Below are 11,118 nucleotides of genomic sequence, written 5' to 3'. Positions count from 1 at the left end.
ATAGAAATGGTCATCTCTTAAGCTCATAAACCAATTCTTAAAATATTTGTAGGATTATTTGAAGATACATTAAAGATATAATTTAAAGACCCTATGTTTCATATATATTAGAGACGTCTCTAAACTTTTAAAAAGGATTAAAGACGCCCCGTTATATATGCTCTAAGTTTGTTTAAACATGTGCACCAGGAAGTTGAAGTCCTGCTTGTTGGTTCGCGACATTTAAGTTTGTACTGCCACTTCAGAGAAACTGAAGAACTGGATTCTTGCGCTGAAATTAGAGTGCCGAGGTAGACCATTCTCTTCAGGACACAGTCATTTCTTCGTTATCCGTGAGAGCCAAAATAGGTAATCTTGATATCTGTAGACATATACTTCTCCAATAGTTTTGTTCAGAAATGGTACTAACATTTATAAATGAGACATGGGAGAGCACTTCAGAAACAAAACAATAGCTGCATATACATAGGAATTAGTTTACCTTATTCCTTGAGAATATTCACTGATCACTTGCTGTCCATTACATTACTGACTGATGCTCTGTTCAAATTATGAATTGCCATATTGGCAATGTGGTTGGAGTAGTGAGATAGTATAGAATAGAAGGTGCTTTTTGCTAGAAAAGAGAAAAAAAATCTAAAGGCAGACAACAACCATCAACTGTGGTTCCAAGTGGGCAGAAACGAAGACAAAAGACAGCAAGACCCATGCACTGGCCTGAAATCTGCAATGAAACTGGTGTGCTTGTTTGCTTAAAATTAAAATACTTAATGGGCACAGCCTTTTCTACCACCTTCCTAGTTCTTAGCTCTCATTCTGCCTCCACTAAAGCTCATGATTACACAACAAATGCTTGCTCTAAACAATGATTAGAGCTGCTGGTTTGGTACACAATCTTTCTCCCACGGTGACTAACTACAGCCTGTAAATTGTTTCTTGTCCATGGCATCCGCAATCATGACTCAGGTCTATGTCAATATAGACAGGGTTAATTGGATTTATGCTACTACAACTTGACAATTTTAGAAGAATGTCACTAGTATTTTGAAATTTCAAAGAACGCCGCCGTAACTTTGATGTACTTTAAAAAATATCATTATCGTCATTTTAAAACGTTTTGATCTCAATATGGCTGCGTATTTCAATTTGTACACGAATATGGCTTCGCGGGCCCACTTGTCATCGGCTCTCTTCACTCTCTCTCTCTAGCTCTCTCTCGCTCGCGCTGTCCGAGCTCCGTCACTTGAGCTTCGCTTCTCTACCCCTCTCTGCTCCCTTCTCTACCCCTCTCTGCTCCCGTCTCTCTCCCTCTCTCTTGCCTCCCACACAGAGCACAGCTCGCGCACGCAGAGAGACGCCGCCGCCGAGCTGCTCACGTGCCCCCATGTCATCGCCATCGAGGTACTTCTACCGATACTAGGTGTTGTTGCCATCGTTGAGCATGTCCCATGCCCTATTGAGCCTTTTCACCAATCAATTTGGGTTCTTGCGTATCCGAAGACCACCAACAACTTTCTCCCCCAATTTCGGCCTAAAACCACCACCGTCGAGCTATCTTCTCCGCCGGTGAGTCTCCATTCGATTGCTCATGATTGAACCATCTATAGGCTAGCAGAAACCCAACTATGCCGAACATTTGTGCCCAGTACTCCGAGGAGGGTTATCCACGCGTGCCTCCTTCCGCCGTCAGGATCACCATCGCCCGCCCATCTTCGCCACTCGCCATCGACGCCGACCACCTCGATAGCTTCCTAAGGACCCTAGGGTGCTCATGTGCGTGCCCATTTCCCCTGCCTCATGGTCAACCGAGCCGTCCTCACGTGCCCATCGTCGCACAAATTTAGACCACCGAACGCTGCACCTCCGCTTCACCGAGGTTGTAAGAGCCCCATTGTTGCTCTTTTGCCAGTGGTTCAGCACTAAGACTGCCGCAAGTTGTTGTCGCCCTCTGTCTCACTGCGCACTGTGCGCACTACCAACTGGCCGTCCCGATGCGGCAGAGCTCGGGCGGTGTGGGCGGACGTTGGGCGGCGCGGGCAAGAGAGAGAAAGCTGGAGAGAGAGAGAGGAGAGCCGATGACAAGTGGGCCCGTATTCGTGTACGAATAGAAATACACAGTCGTATTAGGGCCAAAACGTTTTAAAGTGGCGAGAATGTCATTTTTTTAAGTACATCAAAGTTGTAGTGACGTTCTTCGAAGTTTCAAAATACGAGTGGCATTCTTCTGAAACTGCCAAATTGCAGTGGCATAAATCTAATTAACCCATATTGATATGCCATGCATGTTTGCAAACTTTTTACCTGTACATGATTGTAAGAACCATAAATAATTTTTTCCTTAGAAAGACAAGTCTACAGCTGTGATCATAAGTTTATACAAGTCCTCAAAATATTTAATCCAAAAAAAACAAATTTATTTTTTTGGTAAGTTATATTGGAAACCAAGCCAAAAATCTGACAGTATCTTCAACTTCTAATAGTAATTCTCAAGTTAAACTGCTTACCGCTTCTTTCCGACCGTTTCCTCCGCATCTTCTCCGAAGAAATTACTGAAAGGGTCAAAGAGCAAATCCCAACGTTAACAAATGGATCACAACAGACACTAACGTTAATCTTGCAAATAAACCGCAACGGTAAAAAATCACAGTAACAGAGTAATTTCTCCGCCTAAGACCCACAGACACATCACACTGACCAGTCATGCAAAAGAAAATATTCCTCCAAAATATGTGACTGATGCACCATTACTGATCAATTTTCAGAACCAGTAAAAAAGTGAAAGTAACAAAGTGAATTATGTGCCCAAGCCCCACAGACCAACACACTGTTGTTCTTGCAGAACAAAGTACTCCCCTAAAAAAATTGTAGTATGTGCCTTAATCTTTGTCCTTTACTTTTCTATATTAAAATAAAAATAAATAAACAATTAATACCCCCATCACTCCACTCCTTTCCCCGACCCCCACACTACTGCTCCTGCATCCCATGATTGCAGCTGCTCAGCTCAGCCAAGGAGCTCTCTCTCTATCTCTCTCTCGCCGGTAATGCAAGATGGTGTTAATGTGCTGGTGAGAATGATGGCCTAGGGGTAGTGGGATGGGGAGCAGCTGGATCTCTCTCGGGGCTGCAGCCGGTCAAGATCCTCCTCTTCCCTTGATGGTAAGTGCATTTATTCGATTTCCGTCGCGTAATTTAGGCAATGTTTTGTGATTATCCTCATCCTGGGCTGGAAAAAGTTGGTATTATTTCCTTTTGTGTGAGCGCGTTTTGGTGATTACATTTATCTTGGGCATGAAAAGATGCCATTTTTTCGTTGTTTGTGTGCTTGTTTCGCTATTGTTAGCCCTGGCTCTTGCTTCTCGTGTTCCTCGTGATCATTTAGAAGGCATGCTAAACAATCTTTGGCCAAATTATCTCTTCGGTAGTATTTACAGACACGACAATGGCCGTTCTTCTTCTGCAAAAACTGTGGCTTTTCGTTCTGGTCACTGCTCTTGAGGAAAATGGGGGCAATGCGTCTCTTGATGCCCTCTCCGTGACTCCAAGATTTTGCTTTCTGCTCTTTTAGGAAGGGAACGCGACAATTTCTCCCTTTTATTTGGTAATTTCTGGACCCCATTTCGCCCCCTTTTTGCCGCAGAGATTGGTCCTAGTGAACCCACATTTGGAAACGACGTGATTCCTCCTTTTCTGCTACGGTTCTTGCGTTCATATTCATATCCTCCTCGTCAACAGCAGCAAATGGCGCTGCTGCCTGGGTAGGATTCAGAGCTCGTTCGTCCTAAAGTTGCTCCTTTTTTTCACTAGTAACTTCCTGCGCCTGCCTCCAGCATCCAGTTGATGGAATGCTGCGATGTGATTTCCATCTCTTGTTGCAGGTGTGGATTTCTAGTTGTGTCCTTTTGGCGATTTGAGGCCTGGGGTAGTTGGGGGTGTATCTTTATTGTGTTGGTTGGGTTTTCTTTTCACTGCCCTCCTTTCCCTTTTTCTTTACCAATTTTCCCATTATTTGATGCTCCAATCGTAGTAATGGAGGTAGCTTCTATTTTGCAGTGATTTTGTTTCTTTGCCCTGGTGTAGTAAGGTGAGATTTGAGCCATTCTACAGGATAGGGTTCTGATTCTTCTTGAATTATTTTCTCATTTTTTGTTTCTATTTTTTAATGTTCTGATTTTGCTTCTGATAAGTGTTTTTTCCCGCTGAATTTGGGTCTTTTTGGTGGCAAAATCTGGGCATATTTTCTGATATTGAAGAAATCTTCTGCATATTTGGGGGTGCTCCAGGTGTTATTGATGCTCCTGGATTTAGTCATTGCTTCCCCTCATACGGTCAAACCATAACACCATAATCTTTGGAAAAAATATTTTTTTTCTCGCTGTATCAAGACCGTTCCAGGTTGGGCACCGAGTTTTGGAGTAAGTTATTATTGCACGAACATGTTGCTAATCTTAATCTTTGACCGTTGTTTGATGCTATTAATGCCTCTTGGACTGTGTTGAGATGTGGTATGAAAAATAGAGTCAGCCTTGCTATCGATTGCAACTTTGATCTATGAACTTTTTTGGTCTCCTAGGGTGATCTGAGCCATCTCGCCCCTGGATTTCATTTTCATTTCTACCGTGTAGTGCCCGACAACTAAGAAAGTTCTTTTGCATAAGATGCTAATTTTGGAAGTTTCTAATGTTCTGTAGGTAGTCGGTTGCTAATAGATTTTCGAGCAGACTGAAGAGGCCAGGGAGTCCTGTTCTGTGCTTTAGCTGGCTTCAATGGCAATGTCGCCATCCAATCCAATGCGCAAGTACTCATGGTGGTGGGATAGTCACATATCCCCAAAGAACTCAAAATGGCTCCAGGAAAATCTGACAGGTAAACTTTACTGGGTCACTGTGGTGATTTCATTTAATCTATAAATTACGGTGATTCTATCTGTTGGCGAAAATCAGCAACATGCAAATATGTATTTCAAGATTAACATTAGGCTTCTATTACCGGTCTGCTTAGGGGTCGTTGCGTCGTGGAATTAGGAAAAGCATCCACATTGCCTTTTGCAGCATCTTTTGTGTTCAACTCAGAATGTCTCTTGCCTTACTGGTACATAATGGGTTATTGAACGATTCTCTTAAGGGGACACTGGACTATCATACAATTATCTTAGCACTGTCTTGTGTATTTTCAAGGATTTAATTGTGAGAACAGAAGGGCTTGATGATAAAGTATAGATGTAGTTGGAAGCCCTTATTGTGATATATTGTTACATGAAAAAGACTTGTCCCCTCATGTTTTTTGTTGAAAATCAGGAGATTTGTTGAGGAAAAGCACATGAAGTACTTCACTGCTGGCATATAACTTCATGGCATCCATTTTAGCTATTCATAATTGAATCACTAAATATGGTCGAAGAAATTGAAACCTAACTTGATACTATGAGAGCTAGCATTTTTATATAAAAAAAGCAAATTGATGTTGGTGACTGTTAAGTGTTGTTCTCATGTACTTGTATGGTGCTTTGTTTCTCCTTTTGCTACATTTACTTTAAACCTGTACTGGATTAGTGTTTATTAATGCTTGATCGCACAGATATGGATAGCAAAATCGAAGTGATGATCAAGATTATTGATGAGGATGCTGACTCTTTCGCAAGAAGAGCAGAAATGTATTATAAAAGGCGCCCAGAGCTGATGTCTTTGCTTGAGGAGTTGTACCGTGCTTATCGAGCTTTAGCCGAAAGATACGATCATGCAGCTGGGGAACTCCGACAGGCCCATCGGAAAATGGCAGAAGCATTTCCTGATGAGTTTCAATTAGACTTGGATGATGACCTGCCAGCAGAAACTGCATCCACAGAAACTGAAACTGACAGTCGCGACATGACTCCGTTTTTCCTTTCATTCATCAACGCTGGTGATTCAAAAAAATGCGCTAAAGGTATGCTACGCAAATTTAATTCCTCAATAAGTGCAGTATCCTAGTAACTGCCAGATCAAACTAATGTACTAATATTGCAGATGACCAGGACCATGAGAAGCTGCAGAAAGAAATATCAAGCTTGTCACGGGAAAATCAAGACCTCAAAAAGAAGATATCATCAGTGTTAGAAAAGAGTGATAAGGCTGAATCTGAAGTTCTTTGTCTCAGGGAGGCCCTTGCACAACAAGAAGCAGAGAAGGAAGCTGCATTTTCACAATGCCAACAATCCAGTGATCGATTACAGAACCTCAAGTCTGAAATATTGCATACCCAGGAGGAGTTCAAGAGGCTGAAAGAGGAGATGCAAAACGGACTGCAGAATTTGAGCACTGCAGAGGAACGGTGCCTTCAGCTTGAGAAAGCTAACCAGAATTTGCATCTGGAGCTAGATAAGCTGAAGCATGCCTCGAAAGAGAAGCATGAAGAGCTAAATGAGAAACATGTTGAGCTAGAAAAACTTAGCATCTCTATACAAGAGGAGCAACTCAAGAGAATGCAAGCAGAAATGGCAAGGTTATCTTTAGAGAAGCAATTGGCACAATCAAAGGAGAAGCTAAGACTTCTGTCTCTTGAAAAGCATGGTGAAGCAAGTAAGAATAAGGACATTGAAGCAACCAAAGTTGTGCTTCAAAAGGAATTGGAAAAAACTCAAGAAGAGAATCGGAAATTGGATGACCAAAACCATTCTTCTACTTCTGTGATTATTCGTCTGCAGGATGAGATAATTTCCTTGAAGAATGCACAGCAGCGCCTTGAGGAAGAAGTGTCTCGGCATGTAGAGGAAAAAAAGGTGCTTCAGCATGAGATTTCACACCTCAAAGATGACAGGGGTGATTTGGACAGGAAACACTTTTCGATCAAGGAGCAAATACAAGTGGTGAATTTCAATGTGGAATCACTCCAATCACTTGCACAAGAGGTGAGGGATGGAAATGTTGAGCTAAAAGAGACCATAAAAAGCCATGAGGGTGGGAAAACCTTGTATGTTGAGAATCTGATGCAACTGGAGAGAACGTTGGAGAAAAATGCTAATTTGGAAAGATCTCTTTCAGCTGCAACTACTGAAATCGAAGGATTGCGGGAGAAGAAGGCTGCATTGGAAGAATCATGCAAACACCTAAATTCCAAGATTAATGGTCATCAGTCTGAGAGAGCCATGTTCATTGCACGGATTGAGGGTGTTTCTCATACCATGGGGAAGCTATCTGAGAAGAATGTATTCTTGGAAAATTTGTTATCGGACAATAATACTGAGCTTGAGATCCTTAGAAGGAAGCTGAAAGATTTAGACGAGTCCACACACACACTCCGCGGTCAGAATTCTATACTTCGATCTGAAAAGAGAACTCTTGTGGGTGAGGTATGTTGCTTGAAATATGTTGCTTTCTGTTTATTTTCATCGTAGGTAAAAAAAGATGTAACTTGATCCCTGGATACTTTGATATTGTCTCAGGTGGATAGCATCAATAGTGCTCTACTCAGTTTGGAAACCCAATATGCAGAGTTAGAAGGACGACACTTGGATCTTGAGCAGGACAAAAACAAGGTCCTCGATGAAGTGATCAAACTCCGAGAGTTGCTGATGCTAGAAAAGGAAAAACATAAAGAAGTCACCAACTCAGGCGTGACTCAATTCAGTGCTATACAGAAGGAGATAGGCCTACTGCTAGAAGAAGCTCGGCGAAGAGAGAACCAGCTTCAAGAGGAGGAGCACAAGATTTCTGAAGCTCAGACTGAGATTTTTATTTTGAAGAGGTGCTTAGGCGACATGGCTGAAGCAAATTCTGATGTCTCGGCACAATTGCGGAAGCAACAAGAGGCATCCAAGGTTCAAGAGGAGAAAATTGCTTTATTGTCACAAAGCAACCAGAAGCTAACAGAAGGGATTAGTTCTGTGATGGAAGTACTGCATCTGGATGAGAAATATGGATCATTGGATCTAATGAAGATTGACGTAGTTGTGCAGCTCGTCTTGCATGAGATCAAGTGCCTGCTGAATACTATTTCTGATGCTCAGGATGTGAAGCAGAACCAGATCCTTGAGAAGTCGCTTGTTGTCACACTTCTGGAGCACTTTGGGCGAGAGGTGGCTGACCTGAGGTCAGAAAGGAGTGTTCTGAAGCAAGAGTGGCAAGCAAAGAATGAGGAGCTGCTGCAGCTGCAGAGTGAAAGGCATGGCCTCCTAAAGATTAGCTGTGAGTTACGGAAGGAGATGGAGGCTCGTAACCGCAAAGTGGATGAGCTGAAATCTGAGGCAAAGTTCTTGGTTCGACAACTCTCGGAGCTGCATGAGTCACGGCAATCATTGCAAGCACAGGTAATCAAGCTGATAGAAGAGAACTCCTCACTTTCAAGCAAACTTTATGACTCCAGGGAAAAAGAGAAGTCATCTGAAGATGATTTCAGTACTCTCCTTGGTGAAGCGGTCAAGACAGATATCATTGGTGTCATTTTCAGAAGCCTTCATGATGAAAGGACATCACAATTGCGTTGTTTGCATGAGGATTTTGGGTCTCTACATGCAGCAGGCAACGAGCTTTATCAGGAAATCAAGCTGATGAACAAGAAGCTCGGAGACCTACAACTCGAGAACAACTATCTTGAGAAGGAGCTCAGTAGAACTTTGAGCATCTGTGATGGATCTGGTGCAGAAATTTCCACTGGAAGAAGGCGTGCGATGAGGAGAGATACCAAGCTATTGAAATCCGGCAGGAAAAGCCAACAAGAGAGTGACGTGAACATGGAACAGAGAAAAGAAGTCGACAATGCTGACCTTGAGAAATCAAACGAAGTGCTAAGGGAGGAGCTCGACAAGTTGCAGAGTGAATTGCAAGTGCTTAGGAACAAAGAACAGCCTGTGATTGATGTCAAATCTTGCGATGCAGAGATCACTAAATTGCTGTCTAACATGCAATTGGCCACTGCCAATGCGGCTCTTTTCAAGGAGAAGGTTCTTGAGCTCATTGTAGCATGCGAGAGTTTTGAGATAAGTGATATGGTGCAGAAGGAGGTTTTGAAGGAAGAGATCACTCGGAGGAACTCTTACGTGGATGAGCTGAAGGACAAGCTAAATGCAGTTGAAATCGAGAATAGAAGGCTGAAGGTTGACCTGAATGGTGACTTCACAATACTAGGAGCATTGCAAACCGAAGTGAGTGCCCTGGAGAAACAAACCTTGTCACTGGCCAAAGATTGCTTGCCACCAAACATGCTCCGTAAGGAGGTAAACATTATTTCTTCCATGTTCGCATTTTCCCCTTTCCTGCTCATGTTGAAGGATGATGACGGTTTATTCTTTTTTTTTATGTAACATAACCATGTTCTTCCTATCCTTCAGTTGAAGACAAGAAAATAGTATTTTTATGAACATCCTGCTTGAATATCTAGGATATACTTGAGAAATCTAATATTGATGTAGTACACATTTGCACCATTCAGAATACCCTGGATTGTTTTTTCTTACTCATCAGATTTGCTTACTTCTTTGCCAGGAAAACCAGTTGTCACCTCAGCTATCAAAGATCTCTGTGAAACCAAGTGAAGATCAGAATGCAAAGATGGTGAAGGACATGGAGCTGATGAAACTGCATGAAACCATCAAAGCCCTCCAGAAGGTGGTGACGGATACCGGGGTCGTTCTCGAGCAAGAGAGGCTCGATTTCAACAGCAACCTCCAGGATGCAAGGAAGCAGATTGAGATGCTGAAGCTCAAGGAGATCTTGGACAGCGACGCCAGCGACGTGAACTACGAGCGGATAATGAAGGACATCCAGCTCGACCTCGTCCAAACTCCCAGCCGGAGAGCAGCCTCGCACCGTCACAAGAAGAAAAACTCGCCGGCGCAGTCCAACGACGAGAAGATGCTTGCATTGTGGAGCGTGGGCAGAGTGAGCAGTGGCAGTCGCAGGCACGACGTCGACCTGCGACCGCCGCAGAGCGAGGCGGCTGAGAATGACAAGGGAAAGAAGCGGTCTTCCTCCGAGCCGGTGGCCATGAAGGATCTCAGCGTCGACAAGCAGGAAGTCCTCCTGAGGCCCGTTGCAACAACAGAGCCGCACCGGGAGTGGAAGAAGAAGGTCATAGACAGGCTCTCCTCGGAGTCGCAGCGGCTCAGGGACCTCCGGTCCATCGTCCAGGAACTCCGGTCCGGCGTGGAGGAGTCGTCGGACCGCGAGCTGGATGGCATCAAGTTGCAGATGGTCGACGCAGAGGACGCCATCTCGGAGCTGATCGACGCCAACGGGAAGCTCCTGAAGAAGGCCGAGGAGTTCACGTCCGCGGGCGACGGCGGGGACGTGGACCTCCGGAGCCGGAGCCAGCGCAAGATCCTGGAGCGGGTGCGGAAGATGTCGGAGAAGGCCGGCCGGCTGGAGCTGGAGCTGCAGCGGTTCCAGCACGCGCTGCTCAAGTACGAGGAGGAGCGCGCGGCACGGCGCGCGGCCAAGACGACGGTGCAGGTGCAGCGGCGGTCGCGGGTGCAGCTGGTGGAGTACCTCTACGGGCGTCGGCGCGACAGCCGGCGGCCCAAGCAGAAGCAGCGCGGGCCGTCGTGCTGCATGAGGGCCAAGGCCATCGACGACTAACTCCTTCCTCCATCAGAGGCTGATGAAGCTTTTAGTTACCTCTTTTAATCTTCGAAAAAATGCAGTAACTTTGTTCTTGCTTATTTCGTGCGTTCTAGGTAAATAATCAAGTGGACTGATCCTAGTTCGTGTCTTTTTATATCTCAAGTAAGGTTAAGGATGTAAATGGTAGCAGCCAGCAATGGCAAGTTCTGTTCCCATCAGTAAATTTTTCGCCGTTCTTGCAAAATTCTGACGGTTATCTCCAGTTCATGTGCTTCGCTTACCCTGAAGTTATCTCACCAACTGAAAATCAGAAAATGTTTTTGCTGCGTTCTGGAAATATTTCATCCAGAAATGTTTAACTGGAACATGGGAACTGGATTTTCTTGATTGTTTCATGTAGAATTCCTTCGCTCCAAATAGTAATCCGTCGCTCCAAACAGGCATGAATAAACTCCAGCCTACGTTCACTTTCATCTCAAATAGTAAAACAGAAACTATCAAAGAGAAATGGAATGAAACAGAGAAAAGATATAAATCACGGACAAGATTCGTCTAGACAGCTCAAAACCGTAAACTGTTTAAT

General features: G+C 44.1%; 1 protein-coding gene across 2 annotated transcripts; it reads left to right on the top strand.

Annotated features, from left to right (window-relative positions):
- Positions 1-2,947: 2,947 nt before the first annotated feature.
- LOC133906241 (protein NETWORKED 1A-like) lies at positions 2,948-10,797 on the top strand. Of its 2 annotated transcripts, none has more exons than XM_062348078.1 (6): positions 2,948-3,159; positions 4,692-4,866; positions 5,578-5,925; positions 6,006-7,327; positions 7,421-9,190; positions 9,459-10,797. In XM_062348078.1, the coding sequence occupies exons 2-6, from the start codon at positions 4,767-4,769 to the stop codon at positions 10,548-10,550; spliced, it is 4,632 nt and encodes a 1,543-aa protein (XP_062204062.1). In that variant the 5' UTR covers positions 2,948-3,159; positions 4,692-4,766; the 3' UTR covers positions 10,551-10,797. The 2 variants fall into 2 exon arrangements, with proteins under 2 accessions (XP_062204062.1, XP_062204064.1); XM_062348080.1 differs by lacking the exon at positions 2,948-3,159 and adding an exon at positions 4,013-4,084.
- The last annotated feature ends 321 nt before the right edge of the window (positions 10,798-11,118 follow it).

This window comes from Phragmites australis, chromosome 23, assembly GCF_958298935.1.
Source record: "Phragmites australis chromosome 23, lpPhrAust1.1, whole genome shotgun sequence".
NCBI classification, from domain to species: domain Eukaryota; kingdom Viridiplantae; phylum Streptophyta; class Magnoliopsida; order Poales; family Poaceae; genus Phragmites; species Phragmites australis.
Note: the sequence above shows the minus strand (reverse complement) of the source record. Positions and strands in the feature narration are given on the sequence as shown.